The sequence below is a fragment of the Manduca sexta genome, chromosome 10 (assembly GCF_014839805.1).
Source record: "Manduca sexta isolate Smith_Timp_Sample1 chromosome 10, JHU_Msex_v1.0, whole genome shotgun sequence".
NCBI lineage: Eukaryota > Metazoa > Arthropoda > Insecta > Lepidoptera > Sphingidae > Manduca > Manduca sexta.
In genome coordinates, this window is record NC_051124.1 from 4806423 (window position 1) to 4832980 (window position 26558).

General features: G+C 33.7%; 1 protein-coding gene across 1 annotated transcript in view; it reads right to left on the reverse strand.

The window, feature by feature from the left end:
- Nucleotides 1–1381: 1381 nt before the first annotated feature.
- LOC115440234 (runt-related transcription factor 3) overlaps nt 1382–26558 on the reverse strand; it is a 55790-nt gene continuing 30613 nt past the window's right edge. The window contains exons 5-6 of the mRNA XM_030164452.2: nt 5090–5221; nt 1382–2013 (exon numbers count right to left, since the gene is read on the reverse strand). Of these exons, the coding sequence (XP_030020312.1) occupies nt 1484–2013; nt 5090–5221 (662 nt within the window). The 3' untranslated portion in view covers nt 1382–1483. The remainder of the gene's footprint in view (nt 2014–5089; nt 5222–26558) is intronic.

The window sequence follows — 26558 nt, forward strand, 5'->3', positions numbered from 1 at the left end:
GCTGCCTTCATTGGTTTGTAGTTCAACAAAAAGATTTTTGATACTTACATTTTTTTTTATATGTATTTTATATCATGAATATATATTTTAAGTCTGTCTCGTGTGATCATAACCAAAATTAAAAAGGAAGGACAGATGAATAATTTACAATTTGTGGCATGATTTCCAAATATCAAATATTATATATAATCTTCTGATCAAGTATTAAGACTTCTCAGCTGTACTATACATTTTTGACGGTGTTGCCAAGAGGGCAAGAAAGTATTTATTATTTTTTCATGTAAACACGTAACGACAAACTATATATAAAATATACTATTTATACAGCAAAATTTTTCCTTTATTCTGGCAATTCTTTAATAAACGTCATGTTAAATCACAAAAAAGCGCCTAAATTTAAATCAATATAATGGATGAACAACATAAATATTGAATTAAATTTAATCAATATAATATTCGTGCGTTTTGGTTAATGTTAAACTTGTTATCAAAAATTATAAGTTATCGTTCCTCTGTGTTAATTTGTAAATGTATTTATATGAACACACGACAGGCTTTTCGCATCAATACGTTTCCCATATCTACACTTTTTGTTTTTTACTAGCACTATCTTTTGTAAACAGGCATCTTGTTTAAGGCCCATGGCATTACGAGATGGTCTCACAGAAGGCGGGACGGGTGACCGCTTTATTTGTGTAATTTGTTTATTACTTGTGTTAAGTCCTAATCATAGAAGGTTTGCAAGTTTGTTTCCTGTTGGAACTAAATTTAGTGGGCACGAATTAATTGTTGTAACGTCTGATCAGGAAAATAAAAAAACCTGTTTGGGGTGCCACTTTTGCTTATTCGTTTTAAAGTTAATGATGTCAGTACAAAAATTTTGTTCTATACATGGTTCTATATTTTACTATAAAATGGCGATTTTTTTTTCTGTTCAGCATAATAAGCAAATCATTTGCGTAAAGCGATTTAGTTATGATTTTAATAAGACTGTTTACTTTATATAAATAGAGCCAAATAATATAAAAATTATTCTAGAGATATAAAACCTTGATAAAATGACGCAGAAAATCGTGCTACTCCGAATATGTTCATATTAAATAATTTTAGATAAATTTGTTGCTTACAATGATTGCCTTTTAAAGCGTCGTTATGATAGCTGCTTATACGGCGCTAGCCTGCGAATCGGTGTTAAACGACAAAAGACAATGCCTACTGACAATCATTTAAATTGTATTATTACTATGATCGTTACTAACAGCTTTTCATTAGGGTTTACAAATAAAAATACAGGTTTAAATTTGTAATTAGTTACCTTATAATTTGTTTAATACATTTTTTAACAATTAAAATATAATTAATGTTTAACATTAATTTAATTCGAAACTAATTTTTACAATTATTACTAAGAATCAGTAGAAATTCACAATAATTATATCACAATATGTACAATGGAATGATTATCTATAAAAGGAGCGGAACGTCAATAGGGTCTCCACACTTCTTGGCTGCCTGCGCCATAAAGTCCGTGTTTTACTTCGTCGTTGGACTCGCAAGTCTGTACGAGCCCGCTGGCTTCACCCGTGCTCTGAAGCTCGGTGGTTATCGATATCCCACCGTCGATATCGCTTATTTTGATCTCACTTGGTATGCATTGTTCCAGATTGTATTTGTCCGTTGAACTGTGAAGGTGCACATGAATTTGGTTTTGGTTGACTGTAGAATATAAGTTGGGCAGTATCATTTGTGGATTTGGATTTATGTAGGGCGTGTGCGATTGTATACACGTGGGGTTGTTGTTTATGTTGTTGTATTGGTAGTTGTTATAGTTGTAGGTGTTTGTAGACCAGGAGTTGTAGTAGTTGGGATCGTATCGCTGGGTGGGCATTGCGGTTGGTGCGTTCAGCTCGGTGAGGGAGGAGCTGGTTCCGCTCGGGCTGCCTTTCACGAACCCTGCCGTGCTCGATTGGAAGCCGCCGTACTCTGCGTGTCCCAGTGGCAGCTCGGGTAACACTGTAATGCGATAATATTATTAATTTTCAATGATTATACTTCATGCTCGGTTGATTTGTCAATTGTCTATATCGTGAATACGCATTACAGAAGCCATTTACTACTCATGTTATTATAATGCCCTTTAGAGATTGAATAACTTAGTCGTTCGCTATGAACGTTGCTTTTTGAACTTAGAATACGTTAAATAATATAATTACTAAATCAGTATAAATGTTCGGTACTCTTACAACCAAGTAGACTACGTGGGTTAATACTAAAACTGTCTAAAGTTAGGTATAATATCACACCAAGCAACGAATATGTCGTGTTTGCTGACAACCAAACTAATTGGTAATTTTTTTATAATTTTATTGGATTTTTTAATTGTTTAAATAATTCAGTTCTAAGATAAAGGGACCCTTAAAACCCCTACGTAATTTTAAAATCATAAAATCGTTTCATTAAAAAAATATAAAGATAACCTTTCATTAAATTTCAACATATTAATGACTACATATTATAAAAGAGACGTATTAGATAAAAGAACTAACAAAAAATTGAAGTATGTTTTTGCAGTACAGCACAAACAACACCAAAAATATCAATGGCGGGGCTTGTTGGGAAGCACGCTTTCTTCTGCAATACTACTTTATTTATAATCTAGCCCCTTATTCAAAGACGTTATTAATCTAAGGACGGAGCATTGCTGTGATAACAAGTCTACTTCTCAGCTTTGTTTATCTGACAGCTTGCTGTTTGTTCAGCTTTGTTTATCTGACAGCCAACTAGATTCAAGTTGTATTTCAATATTAGCCAATCACTCAACCCTATGTCTACGCACTGCGAAGACTGTTAGCACTGAGAAACAGATTTGTTATCACAGCAATGCGTCGTCCTTAGATAAATAACGTCTATGAATAGGGGGGAAGATTTTCAGTTTCAGTACATTTATCAGGTTTAGGTACTTTTCGGTTTCTATCATGTGGTCAACCGCTCCATTACCGTGGTTATGCTTGTTATAAATTGAGGAAGTTTATTTATCTTAATAAATTATTACTTATATAAATAAGTATGACGCATATATCATACCCATATTCAATAGGGATAGATGTTAAACTAACGTAAATAAAATATGTGTATTCCTATAAATAAATATGTTACGATTTGTTTTGTAAAACTTTACTGCTCAAAGTAATATTTTATTTTGTATGAAGATTGTTTTATTATTAATTATTTTTCTTTCTAAAATAACTCATGGTTTTGCTATGAATTGTTCTAAGAAAAACCTTATTACGTCTAGTAAAGCGTTCATGAATTGGAAATCTTGTGCCATTTTTTGGCACTATTTTAGCCAATTGCCAATAAATTATAATATACCAAGGTTTACAGCGAAAATTTCATTTCTGTAATACAAATATACGAAGAATAATACTAAGTCAATTAACTTTCCTATTTTATATTTTAAATAGCAAAAAAATAAACTGCATGGTAGGTTATTAATTACTTAGTATCTGCGTGTTGTTTTTTTAGTATCTAATATACTGTTTTTAATTATAAAATCTTCAATGAGACCTAATTATTTATACGACGATTCCTCGGGTAAATTTTTTGCCTTTTTTGATTTGTGAATTGTAGCAACAATAACCAAAATTTCAGAATACGTACAAACTGTGCTCGTATTCCTAGGGCATTAAAAGTTAAAATATCCTTTAAACCGGAATAGCACAGTGTCTGAACATTGCTGCTTCGCGGTAGGAATAGATAAAGCGGTCGTATATATCAAATTCGACTCTCGCACACGACAGAGCAGTCATCATCCATTATATATTATTTTATCTGGGGGCTGTTTAGTAGTTACTGATGGTAGGATATATTTTATATCCGCCCGGATAGCGACCACCGTACACAAGGTGTCATAACCCGCCATAGTGGCCCACGTAAGTGTCGCGATCCGGGATCAGTCTATGTGTATCGGGTTCCAACAGGCCGGCATAATTGTGATGACTGTCGAGGGGTAATCGTCAATCGACATTTTATTGGACCCCACTCCACTTACCATCAGGTGCAGTAGTTTCACTTTGCTGGCCCCGTATAATATGACAAAAGGTTTTGTCATTTCTCATTAACATAGACATAGAGAATGTCTATATACTCTATGATCCTGACACCTAACTTAATAAACGCCATTAAAGAAAAGAGATACGTAAGACTAGGCAGTATGGTCGTAAGACTATAGCCTGTCCTCTAAGGACGATGAAAAAAAAATTAATAAACGCCATGAATCTGGTTTATTACGCGGATGTATTTTCTAACGGTTCCCCTGTACTATAATCAACATTGAGTATGCCAATGTTTTCCTGCAGTATTATCGCTCCATAACATTTAACGCTTGTTGACTAATATTTCAAATTAGCTGGCCTGTTTATCAAAGGTTACCTGATATAAATATTATTTATTTATATGTTAAATGTTTTTACAAAATTAGTATATTTAAACACGAAAGCTCTATAATTCATCACACCTATGTATTCCTATTATTTATCTAATGAACTATATTTCTCCCCTACCTAAATTATGATAATATTTCTGGAGAATTTGTGTTTAAAAATAAAAAATAAATACCTAGTGATTATCAAAAATGTTGCAGGGACGGTTTACTTATTAATTAGGCATGATTTTTCTATGAAGAGATATTTAATATTTTTTTTATTATTATCTATTCGTATTGTTTTTTTTTTCGCCAATTGTAATAAAACTATAAAAACGCGAGGATTTTTAAAGCTTGATTTCTCGTTTTATAGAATTAATTAGGTGGTCATCCTGAGTATAGGATGTTAATTGCTAGAGTAGTGTAAGGACTAATACAAAGTTGAGAAGGACGTTCAAGGCTGGTATGGATTAATTAAATAATTTAATTGATTTCAGCTGTGTTGTATCTGCAATACCATATAATTTGGGTGAGAGAGAATAAATGTATTTTAAATCGCATAAGTTCTTTTTAGCAGGACTTAGCTTTGACCATAGCCGAAGGTCATGTATCCTGATTACTCGCACTCAGTCAATTTATATGTCTAAAAACAATAATTTTCCTTACCAGCAGGTATGTGTAACGTTGGATCAGGTTTGTAATACGACGGCTGCAATGGCCCATAGGCCGGGTACATGGTGGTTGTTGATGGGTATCCTGTGTTCCATTCACTGGCTCCCAGGATGTTGCCACTGCTCTCTGTAAATCGAACAACATAGTTTGTCAATGATTAGGGCAAGTAGGATTATTTAATACATAACATTGGCGTAGCAACGGATATCTTCTAGAGGGAGGGCGGGTGATAGAGAAGGGGCAGCATTCGGGAGCAATAAAATCTCGCCGAATTTCACATAACCTTTTTTAATGTGGAGTTTGTTCAGGAGTAGTAATGCTTACCGCCACGCAAGCTACTTGCTTGTTTACATCAAGTTGCAAAAAAGTACAAGTTTCAATGACTATGACACATTCAGTCTTGAGAATTTCCCATTCCCTTCACATTTATACGTAGACTGGACTAATATGCATGCAAAAATCTCGTGCGTATTCGCTGTTAAGTGTCAGACAGTTGTTCATTTGCAACTGCGTCTTATAAATTTTGTAGAGATGACATTGCTACTAAGATTTACCGAGTTTATAGGAATTGGCCAACTAGTTTACACGCAATAACTAGGCACGGGCGTGATAGTGGATACTAAACCGCAGCAACAAACTTGCTACGGATTGTGTATCGTGTGTAGATGATATGTAGACCAATGGTTCCTAATCTTATAAGACTACGGGACACTGAACTAGCTCTTTGCGGAACTCCTTATTAAGTAAATAAAAAAATATATATTGCAATTTAAAATATGAAAAAAAACCTTCATTTGAAATATTTTCTAAATGATACAGTTCCATTTATTTCAATAAATTTTTATAAGGTGTTTGTTACATATTGCGAAATCTTGGTGAGATGTTCATGGAACCCATTTTAGATGGTATTACTGATAGTGATTTTGATCACGTCAACAACAAATCTTTTTGCACAAAGTATAGGCATTATGTAGTATAGGTATGCTAATGTTGGTTACTTGACGTCATTAATGACGCTCAAATTTGTCGTAAAATGTCTAATGTCAGTTGATTTATATTGTAGGTAGGTTGCTATACATACCTACATACTAATATTAGTGTTAGAAGTTATAGGTGAAATCTATCTACATATCAGATGTTTTGTGATGTTTTTTTATATTTATGGTCGTTGATTTCCAGTAGGAGAGAATTTCAGATATCACATTGTGAAATGTAGTTTATTAATATTTTAAATACTTAGGGACCTAATTTTTCACGGCCACGGCCATTTTTTTCATAGACACGTCCTATAAAGTAACTGACAATTAAACATATTGCAAAAAATAAAGTGCTTTATCCTATAAGTGCTGACACCTTTGCCGCCCTTGCGACTCTCACTATATAAAAAAAAAAAAACTATGTTTGAAATATGTTTTAATTTTAAAATATTAAATTTAACGTAACATGTGTTAAGTGAGATGTGTATCAGTTAATCATCGGTCATTGTCGGTTGTAAGTGTTTGTATGGAGGTCACGCGTGCGGAAACGGCGCGCGTACGCACTGGGATTGCCAGCTGATTCATAATCTCTGTATTTTTTTTATGTACACATAATGTGTATATGTGTAGCATTTAGAGACGATATGTGTGATTTATTTTTATGAGCGACTAGTGCCGGCGCCGCCTGTGTGAAAGTCATACTGTAGAATATTTCGATATGAGAATAAGCCTATATTATAATTCTTATCCATGAAATTTGGTAGTGATTTCCTTTTTAGCATATTTAAAATCGTTTGTTTAGTTATTTTTTGCAATAAAAAAAAGAGTAAAATAATAGATAATATAATATCATAAATCCTTGACATGTGTTCGAAAAAGAAATTAAAAATTAATAAAATGAACTTAATTTCAAAGATTATTTTGGTTTAATAGTTTTTAAATTCAAATTAGACACGTGCCTAGGCCAAAGGTGCGGAACAAGCTTACGATAATTATGTTTAACAGTGTTCAACTATCCCGAAAACATATGTAAGTTAACAATGTTACATTTGCAATGTGTTTCTAATGTTGTAAACAACACGACGTGTCGCGTCGCGCGGTTAAAAACTGGCTCCACATTTGGCAGTAAAAGTTGTGCATTATTTATTATCAGTACAATAGAAGTGTTGCAGTTGTAATTTGTTGTAATAACCTATTATTCATTTACTTATCACCTGTTTAGGTGTAAGAAGCTAGTATAAGTATGGGCTAGTATTAAAGATAATATATGTAATTAATAAAATGTTACTAATTTTAATCGAAGGATCTCATTGGATGTTATGGTTTTAGTCTTTAATAATAATAATATATTATTCAAATATTACTCATCATACGAGGAAGGAAACATTTATATATTATAATTCTGAAGTATATTCGTTTTTTGATTTTTTCTCTTTTTCAGTTTTCCATTGTAATTGGCAACAAAAATTTAATTTTAATATTTTGCATGATTTAGAGGATGGTATAAGTTGATCGTATTAATAACGCCGATTTTTTTTTTTTTTTATAATTAGGTATTGTAATTTTATTACAATAAAAATTTCCTTGTATTTAACTTGAGGAAATTCTAATTGTAATAAACTTATTTATTTCATTTCTGTAATGTGAATGAATGAAACATTTGTACATGACACCAGACACGTATGTCTAGAAAAGTATTAAAAAGGATGATGTTTAAAATTATTCATTCAAAATTTATAAATTTCATAACAATTGCGACTTACTGTTATACTGTATTTCCCATGTTACGAAAAGTTATGGCAGTAACAGGCAACTTAATCTAGTGAGTAAATTTCTTAAAATCCAGTGAAAGTTTGTATTATTTGCAAATCGCATTGGCCTTGGCATCATGCCAGTGGTTGCTTGATCGCTGACGTGTAGGGTGTCGAGAAGTTATTACTTTAGGCGTCGCGCACACAGTCAACTTGTTGCTGATGACCACTACTATGACGTTTGAAGTTACAAAATATACAAAAATCTATTATTGGGTTTTAATAGATAGAATTCCCAGGGCCCTTATTCTGTATGGTAGTGTAAACGCGTAACGCGGCCGTGTCATGTTATCTTCGAGAAATGTGCGTGGAATAGTATTCTGTAAGCCAAATTTCTATAGTCCTAAACATGACGCGTTGTGTTACGTGCTTGTTACGCACTGTTAAAATAACGTGCGGGATAGAGAATAAGGCCCCTGACCCTTACATTACGACACTATTGCATTGTATGTTGTAACTGACTGTTGTTGCTTGTGACTAACTTCAAATCTGTCAAAACTGAGTAGCCATACCAGAATCATTCTGAACTAAGTAGGTCCCTCGCCCCATAGGTCGCTGGTTCAAATCCGGCTCGAAGGACTTTATTGATAGAAAAAATAACTAGAAATGGCAAATAGAAAAATTAAGTTGTTTTCATATTTCATAAGTACTCTGCATACAACAAAACTAAAAACCTATCCCAAGACTCCCAAAAATAGATGTTTGCTACATCCTTCACTAAATTGGTTTGGCATACTGCACAGAAAATATTCTCTACTGGAAAATCGAAGTCGCACGGCGAGAACACTACATTACCACTAGACTAATACGTTTAATTCCCATTTATTTATTCAGACATATTAATTTATTAGTGCAAATGTGATAATATTATTATTCTATTAAACTTAGCTAAGACAGAGCTTGTTCTGCATCTGACAGTAACATTACTGAGAAATTTAGTATAAGGCGGCTGCCATGCTAGCAAGCGTATAGCAGATGTGATTAAATTTATAACAAAGGCTCAGCAAACATTCTCGGCTTTTTTCACGAGACAATGACTGCGAAGTATAGTTCATACTGTCAATTTTAGTAGAATTGCATTAATAAGGGTTTCCTCGGCGTTTCTTGGTCTTCCCAAATCCGCCAGGTTGTATTCAGTGAGTCAATGTTTTGGTAAAACAAATCATTATTATGCTAATTCGTCCAGTAGTAAAGCTTTGTATGTATATTCGCTGCACACGAGTGCCGCGGCACGTACGCACATTTGATTAGAATAATTTTATTGTTAAATTTTAGAGATTTCGATGAAAGACAACACAAAGAAATTTTATTTTAATGTGTGATTGAGTAATTGAAATTATTAATATTTTTTAATCGTTGTTCATATGAATAAAAGTGATTACAAAAAGATATAGAAGTATTTGTTTGAATTAAAAAGATTCAAAAGATAATTCAATTCAAAACGTAATATTTATATTGTAATTGTCCAAAAGTCTCGCACTGAGCTATCAAAGGTACTTTTAAGATCAGAATAAATGCTTACGGAATAATAAATCGTATTGAGTACGAAACGCGAAATTGTTATAAAAGTTGTTGGACTAATTATATTCACTTATTATTTATCAAAATATGCAACAAATTGATCATTAAAGATGACAAAACCTGATTCGTTTGAATCAGGTAAATTAATTACCACTTTATTAGTAATACATAATATATTTTGTTTAATTCCGGAAGCGTGTGCATATTATACGTTGCCAAACCTAAAATTTATGGGCTTTGAATATTCTAAATCGTGTTATACAATCATATTACTAGTAGGTAGGTCTTTTATATGCGAGAGTCTATTCCTGCCGCAAGGTAACGGTATGGGTGTGATTTTTTGTTCCCGTTTAAAGGACTCTATAACTTGCTTAATCATATTATTATTTTATGGTCATAATTATTGTTTTATGGTTAATATAGATAAGTTTTATTTTTATATGATCAAGTATCCACAATAATAATAAATAATAATCCACAAGTGGATTTTTAATAAAGCTTTTTATTAAATACTTATGAAAATCATGTGAAATCCGTTATAAAATTATTTAGTATGTATATTAGAAATCGCTACATTAATTTGCATGATAAATCTTAGGTATGTATTTCCTCAGATCGTCCTTTACATTTACTAAGAATCGTGATGTCCACTCCGCCTAATAGCATTTGTAGTCCATAGTAATTATACTATTACACTACATAAAGCGGGTAATGTTATGACATAGGTTTTAAGATTACTGTTAATGCAATTGCAGTAGAGACGAAAGTTGGTTACTAAAATCATCATCTTTTAAGCAAAATTAAAAAAATGGAAATTGCCGTATATTTGCTAATGGATTTCATTCCATATTTATAAGTCCCATAGATAATATAACTGGATAATATTCTTATTGATTTTTCTATGGAGCAGGTTTTTAAATTGTTATGTAGAAGAAAATATTATTAACAGTAGCATATAGTCGTAGGTTGCGTAAAGTCATAGACGAGACGACATTAGAGGAACCAAACCGTTCACCTAGTTCATTATGCAGTGACGCAAACTACTGGCCCTGGTAATACCCAAGAATACATCTCTTTCTGTTACACTGTTATGCAACGATTACAGGATATTTATATCTCACTAGTTCCAAGTACTGGAGTGTCAGTATTAAAATATGCACACAACACCCTTGAAATCTTTGCCGTTGGCCATTTTTAGAATCTAATTAATGAGATGTTTGTGGTTTTGTTCAATAAAATATTTATTTTTATGATAATTCATTGACAGCTGGCGAATAATTTAAATTTTATTTATTATATATGAATAGGAAGGGAATGTCGACCTATCTAAAAGAATCGAGAACTTATACGGACATAATATAAAGGAAGTTGATCTTAATATTTCGAGTTCTATTTTGAAACATTATATGTAGGTTCAGATAGACATAACTTATTATTAAGTTAACTAGTATTCTATAATGGTAGATAAAATTCAGTACTAGGAAGGAAAGCCCAGTTTTATATATTTTAAACTATTGATATCTATATAGTTTTAAATCATACGCCACATTATTAAGTTAATGATTTAAGTCTGGGGTTAAAATGTGTACTAGACGTAAATGATTCCAATTATCATACTACAATCAGGTATTATAAACAGGTTCTATAAATACACAAACCATTATCAGGCGCTACATCAAACCGTCGACATAATTAACAAGCGTAAAATCTGTATTTACTCACGCAAATGTATAACAACGTATTAATCAATTCACATTGGTTGTAGGCATACGGCTTGCAGCTTTTACGTAAGTCGTGTCGTATCTGCATGACTCATTCGAAAACATACGACTTTGCTGACGACTTGCGTTGACTAATTTCTAGAATAATTTGATCTGACACAATTTATATTATTGACATGATCATTGTTATTTATTGGTTGTATACTAGGTTTTACTCGCTACACCGCCTGCATGGCTTTCCTAGAATTAATGTGTCAATATATTTTTCCGGGATAAATAATAACTTATGACTTAATTTGGGTTCTATCAAATAAGTGTTTTACGGATTCCTCATGAAACATCCAAACTACGCCAACTTTTGGCTTTACAATAGAAATAGGTATGAGGTATCATTGTCATATGTCATATCACATTGTTAAAGTATCCTCTGTCTATTATGAGCAGGAATCAAATGGAGTCATGGTTTCACAAGAATACCAAAAGGAAGTATAAGTTTTGCTCGAGTTAGTTTATGACAAATATAACTGCGTGTTAGTAATTAAGGACACTTGTTTACTTAACAAACATTCATTCCCGAGAACTTCTAAATAGTTCTGTCTTCCGAGTTATAAAATAAATAGTATTAGCAGTCGAACAGTAAATGATCTAACAGCCATTAGCGCAGTATATCATATTAGTTAACTCGCGCCATAATTCGTGAACATTTAGCGAGTGGGAAGTATATTCGATAATGATTTTCCCTAGCGTCGATGCCACTCACACGCCAGTGCGCCCACACTGAACGAATCCACTTCATTTTGCGGTCCAACCGTTCGCTGTTCCTAATTTTGCGCGCTCGTACATTAAATTAAAATCGGTTTAATGTATAAATGAGATATGCACTTAATAAATATTTAATTAGGTGTCTAAATAAAAGCGTCCGGCGTATTGGGCGCTGTGGTTGCCGGCAATGTTTCCATGTAAAACAGTGTACGCCGCGATAGATAAAAATATAATGGCTGTTTATGATGAATTTTATAATTGATTCGTTGTTGCATGAATAATAGTTTATTACGTTGCTTTTTAGGTTAATGAAAGTTTAATTAGGCTTCTAGTTTGATTTTATGTAGCTGTCATTATGATTTGGTAAATAAAATGTTTAGTTGATAATATAACTTTCAAGAAGTCAATGACGAAGGTAAGAATGCTATAGAGGGATAAAAAATGAGAGGAATCCGAAGATACATCGTCTGGTGACTCTGAATTTAAATGCATGGGGCGAATGTGATACGCAGTGCCAATTATAATTATTATTGTTAGTTTAGTGACCAATAGGTAGTTATTTAAATGGTAGAGATGATGATATCTGGATTTAGGATGTTGATTTATTATGACTGTTTGATTACCGTATGCCTGATGTACTTGTTTTCTTTTAGCGAACCAATTGCGTAGTTCTAGTACCTATTTAATTAAAAGGTTTCTAGACATTCTAATGTTTACGAGAAAATATAGTTTGGTTTTTCGACCAGCTAGTTACTACCAACCTATGTCTCGTGACTACTAATAATAATTTATAGTTTTTAAACGTAGTATTTATGGACATACATTGAAGACATTGTCGATGTGTATTGTTTTGAAATAACCCCCAGGAATAGTTAAATAATGATAGTGCTTAAGTTATGGAAACCAGAGTTTGCAGATTAGGTAAGTCAATTTTAACTCAACCATTTGATAAGAATTAGATATGAAAAAAGCGGCGATAGCCTAAGGTGAGAGGGTGGGTGTGCTATAGACTGCTGAGACGAATGTCCTAAGGGCACATGCCTCTGATTTTCCTAAAATTATGTGTGTATTCTTTGTGAACTATCGCTTGCTTTAATCGCAAAGGAAAATGTCGTGAGAAAACCTGCATACCGAAAATGTTCTTTATAGGAATTTTGAGGGTGTGTGAAGTCTACCAATCCGCACTAGGCCAGCGTGGTTGACTAAAGCCTAATCCATCTCAGTAGTAGAGGAGACAGTATATAATACAGAGCTTATATTATTATTTGAAGAGTTTGTTTACGTTATAAAGAAATATTGTTCATCAGGTAAAAATTTCCGGTTACGTGCTTTTTTCGTTTCGATTACGTGTTTTTGCATCTAACGTGCATAAAGAACAATGTACCTTCCATCAAGCATACTAAGCTTCGTCGTAAAATAAGGTATTTACTGAACCCTGGTATAATGCCATCAGTGTGACGTCCAAATATCTTATATAGACGCCGACGAACGTTTTCCTTATTTTGTCTTACACGTAGTCAGTTCTAGTAACGAACATGTTACATCGACTTTTTATTTGTATTTTATTTTTGATATCTATGATTTCCAAAAAGGCGTTCTTTGTTTAATTATATATAGATTCTATACAAAAGATACTGAATACAAATTGTATGGTATAACATCTTCTACACCAGCTTCTGCTCAGCCGATAATTCTCGAGAAAAAAATACACAATTAAGGAAATGTAGTTTACTGTTAGTGAAAAGCATTTGAGAATCGTAGCAATACAGTTTATTCATTCAACTTAAGTTCTGTAATATAAATACAGAATAATTTGAATTTTCGGGTGAGCAGAGCCGTGTGCAGAAGATTGGTAAATTACTTATATAAATTGAATTGAGTTATCTATTACTTTTTATTGAAGGTATATTCATTATAGACTCTTCTAAACTTTGATGATAGAGAATATTATTCTCTTCTTTTTCTTATTATATCCTACACCTTATATAATTTAATAATATTTTTAAAACCATTCATAAAAGTAGCCGAACAAATTTATAACTCCAAAGCGCTTCTACACATCCACTTTAATTGAAATATTCTTTTTCTTTATCTTAAATAAAGTAAGCCCTTGGAATTTAATTAAATTAATAAAAATGATTGTTGATATCAAAAGAGAATTTTAAAAGCGATTTGTTCACCTACCTTTGGGGAGTGATTGTACATACGGTTGTCTACTTTCCATGCCCGTAATTCAAGACCACTTCGTTCTCTACTTCGTAGTCCAACACCTCGTTACTGATATTACATTAGATGTATCAATAAAGCACATATTCTCAGATAAATTAGACAGATTTACTAAGATTTTTGAGAGGTAAAAACGAACAATCGTGACAGGTTTATTATAGTAGCACTTCCTTCCTCGGTTAGATACTTGCACTCAGACGTAAACATAAAGTTGTTAATAAAGTAAAGTGGTGACAAGATGTTTGGAGATATGCTTGCCCGTATACATATAATATACTGGAAAGTTTTGGCACATGAAAAGTAAACCTATTGTTATTGTTCTAGTATTCCGATCTTATCAAGCATAATAACCGGTGAATCGGCGACTATACCTTGATAGTTATGAAAGCTAGCTGTTAACATAGTCGTAGGCACGAGCAGGGAGCCTAGGCCTGTCGGTGACGTGGGATAATTACCGGCCGCGTCCCCCGCCGCCCTCTCCGCGCTCCCCCTCGCGTTGGCACCCGCTCCCCCCTCGCAGCGAGGGTAATGTCACATTAACACCCTCACCTCGGGCCGTCCGCGCGGCGAACTGTCAAAACACCGCGCGCGAACTGTTTAACGAATATGAAACAAATGAACATTGCGATTCACGTACGCGTTTGTGTTGGAATTGTTAAAAACAGACGGCAAAATTCAACTTGAATGCTCGTAACGTGGAAATGAAATGTTTAATGATAGTTAAATTCGATAGCAGTTAATAGTTTACGTTATTACTGATGAGTTTAGTTCTGCTAGAGTCAAGTTTATAATATTATTATGATCTGAAGCTTAAAAGAATTGTCTCAGGAAAATTTCTTAATTTTAAATCATTTTAGCTTAAACTCCAGAACTGAGATATAATATCTTCATTTAAAGTATAATTTAGTTGCGTTGGTATAATAAGTATTTTTACTTTTAAATATGGAACTATTTGTATGATCTTCGGTTTGTGTAGACATTAATTTTAAATTGTGGTTGACAGTTGTATTTTAAAACATTTACCTATCGGGTACAGAGCTTAGCTATATTGTTACCGTTGAATTCTGTATTGTTATTATTTTCACATTGTTGTTTTCCGGAATAGGTATGAGTAAACTGTGCTTCATGTATATCCACGTACATTAGTCGTATTTGCTTCGAACTTCCTGTTTTTAGGACATATCTGATATTTCAAATAGCTTAGAATTGTTTAACCTTACTTTATTTACAAATATACAACATAATAAGCTAGTAACCAACGCTATTGTACAATAAACTCTTAAATGAGTATATAAGCAGTTCGATTGCATACAGAGCTAATCAAGGGCGTTGATTAGGGGCGGGGTGTGTGATTAAGTTCCTTTGAGCGGCGCGCTTGTTCTTGTTACACAAATTTCACGTGTGTCGACCATGTAATTAGTGTTATAATTAACGTTACGTTATTACGGTGTATAATTGTCGCAAATTAAGTTATGCGTTTCGTGATCCGATTGTGGTTACTAATTGATCTTTTTGCTAGCAAACAGTGGCGTGCCATTTTGTTTAATAAATTCAATAGTTCAATTTTCCTGTCACGCAATCGTTTGTTTTGATGTGGGTATCGATACGATATTTTGTCGATTTGATTATGCGTAAATGTTCGTGGAAGATTTTTAAAAGTAAAACGGCAGGGTCAGAGTATAGTATGTTTTGTAAGGAAATAAAAATCCAGACTGTGTATTATAATATGCGTAGGCCGGGGAAATCCTCTTTTTATTGTTATTTTTTCCTTTTATTTTTACAGAAGTTGATTGTCATACGTAAGAACTTTTTGAAGTTATTTCAAAAAAGAATATTGTATTGTATGTAGAAAAATATTTTTGAAGGCAAATAAAATAAGCAGTATACCTACTAACTGCACGACTATGAATCTGATAAAATTATAGCTTCGTGTTGATTCTGTTTTAACTAACTAAGCCACTATTACATTTCAACTCTGTTTCATATTTTATTCAGTGGCCTTAGTACGGATTTCAAACTGCACGTTAATGTTTGTGATTGTAATACATTCGTTTAGGAAATTCAAAGACAAATTAAGGTAAACATTACGAACCAATAATTCTTGAGATAAATAAATATTTACGAATGTTTTCAAACAATTAATACATGGCTGATATTATTATTATAAAACTGTAAACCTTTTTATAAATTCTTATAATGTTTTAATTATTGCCTAGCTGCCCCGGCGGCGTAGTTGTAGTGCATGCGCGACATGACAGCGCTCCTGGGTTTGAATTCCGGGCCAGGCAAAGTGATATTTTTTCTGTTCAGTACGAGCTTGAATTCTGGAATTTGTGCCCGATACGGCGATAAGCTCGCCCACTATCACATCATGGGACGGAGCACTTGGCGCAACGTGAGAGCCCTGGTGCGTCTCTGCATACGCCTTCGGGGATAAATACGTGATGTGTATTTGTTTTTTTTTTTTGTTAAATTATTTTGTAACGAGAGTACACAGCAAAAACGTGATCAGTGAACAACGAGAAAGACCTATAACAATCTCGGCGCATACTTGTCTGAAGCTTTATAATCTTATTAAACTCTCATAAGAATATTCTCACCCCTCGGCATTGTTTCGTTGTTGTTTTTCTTGATTTTTTTCTTCCTTTTCGGTGATCGCTTACATCGCGAGCCGACGTAATTCGATACATCCTGTGCCTGACGGCTCTCGATGAAACCTCCGAAGGAAGAAAGGGTCCACAATCTCGTTTCTTGTAAGCTTGTCCTTTTACTATTATAATTAATTATTTCTATCGTAGAATTTAAAAAAGGAACGACATCTCGTGATTGATGCGCCATTTTTGGTTTTGTTAAATATTATTTTAATAATTTAACATTCTAGGAACATAAGGGTGAAAATTTATATTTCAAAATAATAAAAGATTCTATTTACATTCTTTAGAAGTATTACTTCCTTTATTTAAATAATGATATGCACTTTCAAATAGTGATTCATTTGATTCATAATAATCGTAAAATGATTCACGCGGTATTTCGAAAGACAGTTTTGTAAGTTGGTATTTTTAGGGAAGGTTACAAACATTACTTTTACTTTAGCTTTACATTCTATAGCTTTTAACAATTACTATTAGAATCGAAGGATATAAGTACTAAGGGTCATGTCATAAAACATTATATTTTAAATCATTAATAACTGCATAGCAAATTAATCAATAAAGACATAATTTCGTATTTTAAATTAACCATTTTCCCTTACTAAAGCTTTTTGTTTCAATATAACATTTAATAAGAACAAGTTAGTTCGTCATTACGATTCGCAGAAGTAACAAAATACGTAGAAGTGATATCTCCGCACGAGCGCATGTAAACGTTTATGTTTTGGGTCGGCCTTCGTCCATTCGAGAGCACAGGTTAGCAAGTAATGTGGAATAATGATAGTCTTCTAAGTGCAACCGCAGTACGCGGACTGCTGGTATTTTTGCTCATATTTTTTGTGGATAAAAAAGTTTAAAGCAACAATGTTGGACAGTTTTTGTTGGTATTTACTTGTAATATTAAAATATATTTTCCAGAAATTATAGGTTTATGAACGCTTTTGTTTTGGTTAATGTCTGTATATGATACACAATGCAGCATTCTATTTATGAAACTTTGTTAAGGTTACTTGTTAAACTTTTAGCAAAGTTACTTGTGTCCTTAACTCTTTGAACTAAAGCACATATATCTGTGAAACAAGTTTTAATCGTAAATTCATTCATTTATTTACATTTTTTCCTTTTCAGCACGAGTCATCGTGATGACGTTCATATTGTATTTCGCGGTATAATTCGCGTTTACAGCGTGGGCATAAAACATTAAAATTTTAAAAAGTTTTTAGTAATATACTTATCAGTATAACTAAGTTGATTTGATACGAAAGAAAAGAATTTCCTACATTTATATATATTGCATTCATTGCAGTTACTGGTTAGGTACATAAAGTAATGTTATATGTATGTAACAGTTTAACGGTGAATAGTTTCAGTAAGATATAATAATCTACAAACGGTAACATTGTCCGGTTCAATGCGTTCGATTCTTAAGACACGTTCACTGTAGGTAATGTAAGTTGCTAAGGTTAGATATGGGGCCGCTAAACTTGCGGACGCGGACTGCCCTGACTAGGTAAAATGGTATCAGCCTAATTTATGTAAACAATAAAAAATTAAATATGTATGATTATGTTTTGTTATAAATTATTTTGGGTTGTGTTATTTTGAGAAGTGTATAATATGTTTTAATATAATACATGTAAGCAGTAACAAGTAGAGTCATGAAATACAGTAACGAGTAAAATACATCTTACTTAATAATATATTTTCTAGACTGCAGAACTTAAATTTAGTGTTTACAAAAACAACAAGCATATCTTAGTTATAGCACATTATTATTTTAAAAATATAATCTGCGATTTATAATTTGTAAAGTCTATATATTGACTGGTAAAATTCATTTTTCTCAATTAATTTCATTTGTTTATACACGGTACGTATCGAGAAGTACATATGCGTATTAAATGCCAAGGCATTTTCTATCAGTCGACCTTAGGGTGATGCAGAGATAAACAAAGCAGGTGCATCTTAAAATAATGACATATAACATCATTTTACTAAATTTACAGCGTATGTATAATAAAAAAAATATTATAGAGTAATATTAAAATATTGACATTATACATACAAGAACAAGACAAATAAATGAATATAAAACACTGTCAAGTCAAAGAATTATTCCATTATATCCAGGAGCAGTTCTCTGACTCACATTTTAAATAAGCACCAGCTTTCTTTCATTTCAATTTACCCAGTTTCCAGTTCTTAACTCTTAATAATTTGCCACTGATTCGTAATATATATTATGATCCATGTATTTTGTCGTCAGAAACTATTTTTCTCTGTTTTCTTATCTCTATATATCGCATCTAACCATTAATCTCAAAATGTATTCATAAATCAAGATGGCCACAGAACCATAAAAAATATTATAATAAAACCATTTTTAGGCCACAATCATCTCCTGCAAAATTTTGCTCGCAGATTTACGTCGTTTATGTTACTCAGACGTTATGTGATCTCAGAGTGGTGCGACGCTACTCCGATGAGCGCAGTCCCGCCGGCGCCGTGGCCTCCGAAGGTATTGTTACGCGGAATGGATCCGGCCGATTGACGATCGTTGATACAGCCGGCCGATCGCGTAATATTATCCCTCGTACACGCGATACACTGGCTAGCGTTACCTATCACATCTCGGACACATACCGGCACACACTGCACTCGACATCACATCGGATTAGAATCATTTGTATTTATTTGTATCGCAAACGCAGTGGAATGTGGCGAGTGCTGATTGGAGAGTCCTATTTTGCATAGCGTATTAGAGTTTAATAGATAACATGACTATACTCTCTTGATATGCAGATTAAGCTTGGTTAGTGGTCTTCGGTCTTGTATGTTCAGGTTTAAGTTATTGATTAGACTATTACAAAAATCTAAAGTGTTTATTTGTTTTTAAGATGGCACAAGTTTCGCTATTGAAAAAAAAAACAGTTCGAACTGTTTCGACAACGATAATGATGAATTTTGGATATAGCCAAACATTTCATACGTTAAATAAATACAAAATAAATCTATATTGAAGTTTTAAATAATGTGGTTGCATTAGAAAATTGCTATGTAACAACGGCAAAGATAAGCAGCTCTACTACTGTGTGCCTGAGCTTTGTGCAATGCCCGTGTGCTGTCAGCGAGATAATCAAATCATTACCGCTTCACGGGACAACGCTGCACTCGTTTACTTCTAAATAAAGTAAAGTGTCCTCTCATTCATTTATTGAAGCATATCTTAACAATTGCTTACAAATTATATGGCCAGCGTAATGGGAACTCGAAATGTGGTGTCGTAAGGAACTACGCAAATTACCGACACGATTTTTACAATGTATTTTTTTCGTAACAAACTCAAACATTACCGACATAAGGTATCCGTGCAACACGTAGAACAATAATTGATTGCATTGAGATCGGCCGACACTTCAAAAATGTATCGGGAGCGAATATTAATTTGGCATCCTTCTTTAACGCCTTACGGTGGAGCGAGACAGATGATGGTACGGTGCTATACGATACGCGTTTTCCTCTGAAGGATACGGGTACGTGATTCCATGTGTTTTTTTCGTGGGTAGAATTATTTGTAGGGCTTCGTTATGTGTTGCTCATTACAGTACAAGCGCGTATCCTGCCGGCAGCGACCGCAAATGCGAGACATTACGCCTGGCTACCACCTGATCCTCGAGATGGAGCGACTGAGCCTTTAATGCTTCATTCGTGCTACGTGCTCGCTTCTCGTCCCGCTAAACTTTACTGATCTTTTGAACTTACGTATCCCTTTCGTAATTATAATCTTATATTAATATAAATGGAAAGATTTATAAAAATGTTAATTTGGATGTTTGTTATGAGTGACATTTGGCACACAAATAAACCTTATTTTTAGGTAGACGACGCTGGCGTGAGGTACTAATGACATAATGGATCGCTATGGTGATTTAGGGAATTATGTAACGGGAAGGACTTATTACGCGGGGACACCACGAGTAACACCCATTTAATAAATAATTGATGTCAGTGTATTTTCTTTTATAAGTTTTACATCAACTTACGAGTACAGATTGAATAGACTAAGCATTGTATTCGAACAAATATACATTCATGCTATTTTAGTACCATTGTAAAAAAGAACTTAAATAAAAAGACATTTCTGTAACACAACAGATATAAGTGTGTGAAAATTAGAGGCTCTTGTGTAAATTTGTAATGTACGAGCTTGGACAGTTTCTTTACGTATATTGTGTTTACTATGTGAATCGCTATGTTTAACGGTGATCGCATTTCGTATATGAAATAAAAATATTGTGCAACATGTCGATGATGGTATGGTGCTCTATATAGATTACATTAATAATAGTTTACACTTGAAATGTATAAAATATATATTTATATATGTACATTACTCTAAATATAATAATAATGTTGCACAATTGCAAGCAATATCGACTAACAAAACTAAAGAGTGAAGCAGAAAATGTTTTTTTTTTTCATTAAAAAATATTTAATTTTTAAAGGATACTTTCCAAACATCCTCTGGACCAGATCCAAGGAATAAGTCTTCATCCCTCTAATTCTGGTAATCTACTTAAGGACGCTGTGGAGGTTTGTACTGCGGCTAAGCAGCGAGTAAGAAATAAGCTATTAAAATTCTAGAACCACAAATTTTGAAGGTTCATTAAAACTGGCAAGATCAAAATTTACAAACTTTATAAACTGAAAATTTAGTAATGTAACTTTAATATACTAAAACAACATTATCCTCAAATAATTAAGCCTCCTATAGTATACTTATTTTATTCGCACAGGCTAGAAGCTATCCTTGCGGTTAGCGTATTTGACCGTGCACTTTACAGTTCATTCCGAATGCGAGAAAACAGACACAATTGAAAATAGTGGCCGATTGTAATGAGTTAGGGGATACGATAGATAGACGAAATTACATGAATAATAGACACAGTGCTCGCTGATTTTGTGTAAAATATTTTGCGGTAGATTGAATAGTCTACAGCTCCATTAACAATTTAAAACTATTGTAATATATTGCACAAGAATATAAACGAGTATGTATTTACTTACGGGAAGTACATACGGTTATTTCCTTATCCCCTTACTTATAAATATTTTTTGAGCGACCCGTTATTGATATATTTTTATATGTGATTTATGATCTTGAAACTGTGCGTACGGTAAGTATATAAGCCAATTGTATTGAGGAGTAATGAAAGTGAGTGAAAATATTTAGAATATTTATGTTAGTTGTGTTATTGGATGTGCATTCTCGGCCATGCTGGCAGCAGTTATAGGATTTTTACTGTGTGTGCTTCGGTACCTATCATTATCTAGTAAGATACTACGGTACAGTAGGTACTACAAAGTATATCGGATGATCTCCTGTTTCTATCTCCTATGCTAAAATGAATGCCATAAGAATGTTAAACTTAAGGTCATATCGATTTTGTTAATACAAATACTTGCAAAATGAGTTAAAATGATTTTGCAAAAAGATTTTTTTTTATTATTTATATGAACCTAGTTCAGTTGTTTTCACGAAATATAGTAAACGAATTTACAGTAAGTCTGTTTCAATTACATATTTTTGTCATGTTTAAAGCATATAAGAACTTATAGAAATTTTAAACTACGTATAATTATGATATCTTCATTGACATCATATAAAGAATTTATCTTTATTATAGATACTATATGAAAACAATCGAGCGAAATAAGGCAATTATAAAATAATAGTGCCGATAATAGTCCACAAGTAAGAAGGTAACTGTCCAGCTCGTCCAGAAGCTGTGGTTTGTGGCCGGCGAGCTTAATTCAAGCCGCAGAGATCCGCCCACCATACATTTTAATAGTTTTAATGTCCTAAGAAGATACATTCAGTAGCTCGATTACCGCTCTTCGATTTCTGTAGAATGCACCGGTTTCGATAAGTGGACTTTTTTGTTGACATCCTTTACGAATAAAGTTATTTTATCGGCAGTTTAGTACGTGATTAGTTTTTTTGGAAACTTTAGTTGATTAGGTACTTATTGGGATTTTCCAGAGGTTTTCACAAGAAAAAAAAAACTTTAAAAGATTTAAAATGTTTTTTTATTCTCACATTTTTATGTTTTTATAAGTTGAAAATACTATCATTAAATTAATCTTAACTAGCTGAATTCTGATTATTTTATTTGATTTAAGCTCGTTTTTTCAATATTTCTTTCTATTTTTCAACAGTTTATTATTACGAAAATAAAGTATCCGTCCGAGAGACGAGAGATGAGGGCATGTAAGTAAGTTAGGCACGTGTGTTCGCTGTGGGCACCGGGCGGGCGGCAGGCGACAGCGGCGCACACAACGCGTAGGCGGCTGCTAATCCCGTCCGCTTATTACATCCCACAGTAGCACACCGACTGAAACCGCAGCTATCAGCCCGTGATTTCTGCATCCCCATCGATCTATAGTTTCGTTATCAAATTTTCACACGGACCCTGTTTCTCGCACCAAGATTGACTTTATTTGTGTAAGTGTAACCGCAAGCCTACGCGCCGACGTGGCGTAACGTCCGATAACCGACGACTTTAACTTCACTTTGCTATACATAGCACGATCGCTTCCAATACTCAATAGACCCCGTTGTGAATCAACGCTTTGTAATGTGAAACAGTAAAAAATATCGTCTCAATGATAGGATAGGTTGCCGGCCGGTAGCCAATCACGGCGCCCGAGATTATTGATCATCGAAATTGATCAATCAAATCGAAAATACTGTACCGGAAATAAGGCGCGATATAATATTACACTGCCCATTGAATTGAATGTTTTTGAGAAATAGATTATGTTTTCTATAGCAATTTAGTTGAGCTGTCAATGGGTTCATTATGTTGTGGTGAAAGCTGCCAACATAAAACATTTATACGACTCCTTAAATACGATATACAAATAGTTGATTCGATGTTCGTAAATGTGTTTATATGTGCATTGAAAGTGTTTATTAACGGAGATTTAGGATGATTAGGATACAGTAATGACGGCGCGTATGAATGTTAGCGTACAGGCATTACAAAATGTTAGTGACGGCCCGGCGGCCGGCACTCTGATTACTTCTGATTCAAATGGTGATAGACAAGCGCGGAGTTTGACACGTGACAATACTAGAATTGACTGTATAATGTAATCATGCCTTCCAAATGATCGTAATGTCGTGTATCTGTTTAAATCAACAGTCGCTACAAATATCTATAATTATTTTATGACGCTATGTTGATTCTTGAATACAATACAGTTTACCGATGCCAACCTGTAGCAAGATTGATAAGACAATTGCAAAGCTTTTAAAATATATTTTTAATACTTTAAAAGCTTCACCGATAAACCTTTTATTTTCTCTGAAAAGTTTCTAGTACGTTTTAGTCTTAATTTATTTGAAACGAGGAAGTGGTAAAACAGTAGTTTAATACATTTCATAAAAGTCTAAAACCTATTTTATCAATGAGACAAAGCCAATAAATATGTTATGAGAAAGAAAGACATTTCTAGAAGTTCCTATGTCTATGGCGCACGATGTTACGCGCCGCGTTGTAATGACATTGAAGCATCAGTTTTTTCTCGGATAGCATTTGAAGTTATTGTTATTATTTTTCTCTCGTGGCTCATCCAGAGGTTGACGACCTCTAATTCTCAGCATCTCAATATTATCAAGAAATAGTTTGCCTCAATGAAAGCTTAACACAGACAAAGAATACTGTATAGTACCTACTACAGAAAAAAATGGCAAATGTCCATTGGGGCGTGTCCGTTTTTTGTCGACTGGACTGGTTGAAGTTATTCTAGGTAATGTAATTAAGTATGTTGATAACAACAATACAACTAGATTACATCCTGGAAAATGGATATTTTAAAAAAGAAAATTTCTATTCTCATTTTTAACGCTTAGAGGCACGCTATAACCAATTAACCTTTGCTGAGGCTTACAAACAATCAGAACGCAATTACAAGTAAGTTAACATTGGGCTTATTGTTTAGAGTTGTGAGTGCGGCGGTACGCGTGCGGTGGCTCGTCGGCGGGCTTGCAAGGTGTTCCATCAAGCCGCATAATTGGCCGGTTCCGATTGCCGGGAGTGTGCTCCTCGCCCGCGCCGGCTGCTATACGCATGCTGGCACTACTTAGGTGTCAGATTTAAAGCGAAACCGTTTATTTATCAGGAAAGTGTAGTGAAAATTGTACCACTATTTTTTTAATGGCTTAGAAATGGGTCTTTTAACCTGTGGTGCATTAGGGCTGGTTAGAAACGTGTCACCAACGTGTATATTAAGTAGTTATTAAGATGGAGCAAATTGCATGTTCGTTTCGACGATTTGATAAGGTGTACGTAGTAGTAGGTGGTTAAGTTTTAGTATAATAATATCAGCCCTGTATTATATACTTGTCCACTGCTGAGTACGGGCCTCCTCTACTACTGAGAGGGATTAGGCCTTAGTCCACCATGCTGGCCTAGTGCGGATTGGTAGACTTCACACATCTTCGAAATTCCTATAGAGAACTTCTCAGATGTGCAGGATTCCTCACGATGTTTTCCTTCACCGTTAAAGCGAACGATAAATTCACAAAGAATACACACATGATTTTTTAGAAAAGTCAGAGGTGTGTGCCCTTGGGATTTGAAACTGCGGACATTCGTCTCGGCAGTCCGTCCCACACCCAACTAGGCTATCGCCGCTTACTAGGCTATCGCCGCTTTGTTATAGTAGTTGCGTATTATATTTCATATTCCATCGGTAACTTAGAAAAACGCTCACATTTTGAGAAGACTATTCATTTTAAACGTTAATTATTAAATTAAGCTACAACATAAATTCCAATGACAAAAATAATATGTAAATGTGCAGGTTAAATGTAAATTTTCTTGACATAATTACATTATAAACAACTGTAAATTGTTTCGGAGCGGAGTTAAATTCATTAATATCCGTGCCTGCGCTCATTACTAATGTTCAGATAGGCTGCAGCCGCACAATCACCAACCTCTAACCGACTGCCGCCTTATTTCACGACTACTCATCCTTCAGCATCTATTAGAAATTCCAAGACATCAATAGTATAGCCTTTTTCGGTCTATTTGGAAGGAAATTCATTAATGGATAGGTTCTTTTTAATTAGTGCCTCATGTCTCTGTCACCTTCGCACTGTCGTCTTTTGGTTCAAAGGACGATATACCAACTTCTTGCTAGGCATCTCTCAGAGGAAGTAACTCTCGTGAGGAGCACAGTGTATCTATGTAGTCAATTGTACAATTTAAAGATTAATTGTGTTACAGTTTATGAGTAGACGTCACGCGTATCACTTAGTTGGTGTCGTCATATGCCTGTATACAATTACAGAATTTTCTTGTGTTTTTCCATTTCTCTGTCTTTGTGTTAAATAAATAAATAAATATACTTAAGTATTTTCTTTCTGACGTTGGTGATGGTTCCACGGACTGGTAATTTATATTTAGTATATACATATGTCAATTAGAAGTTTATAGTGACGAAAAATCTAAAAACTTAATTGTTATAATGATATTTATACGTTTCGTAGTTTTTGTATTTGTTTCGTTTTGTTTAGGTACGTGTGTATGAATATATTGTGGTAAGGATAACTGCTTAGTTGTCCTTTAGATTCACAACCATCCATTACCACCATAACCAAATTCAAATGACCTCAACGTTTGTATTTTATATTTTGTAACACTAAAAACACTTATCCAATAATTAATACTTATTAGTTGTTATAATTGATAGTATAACTACGTCGCAATGCATTGCTT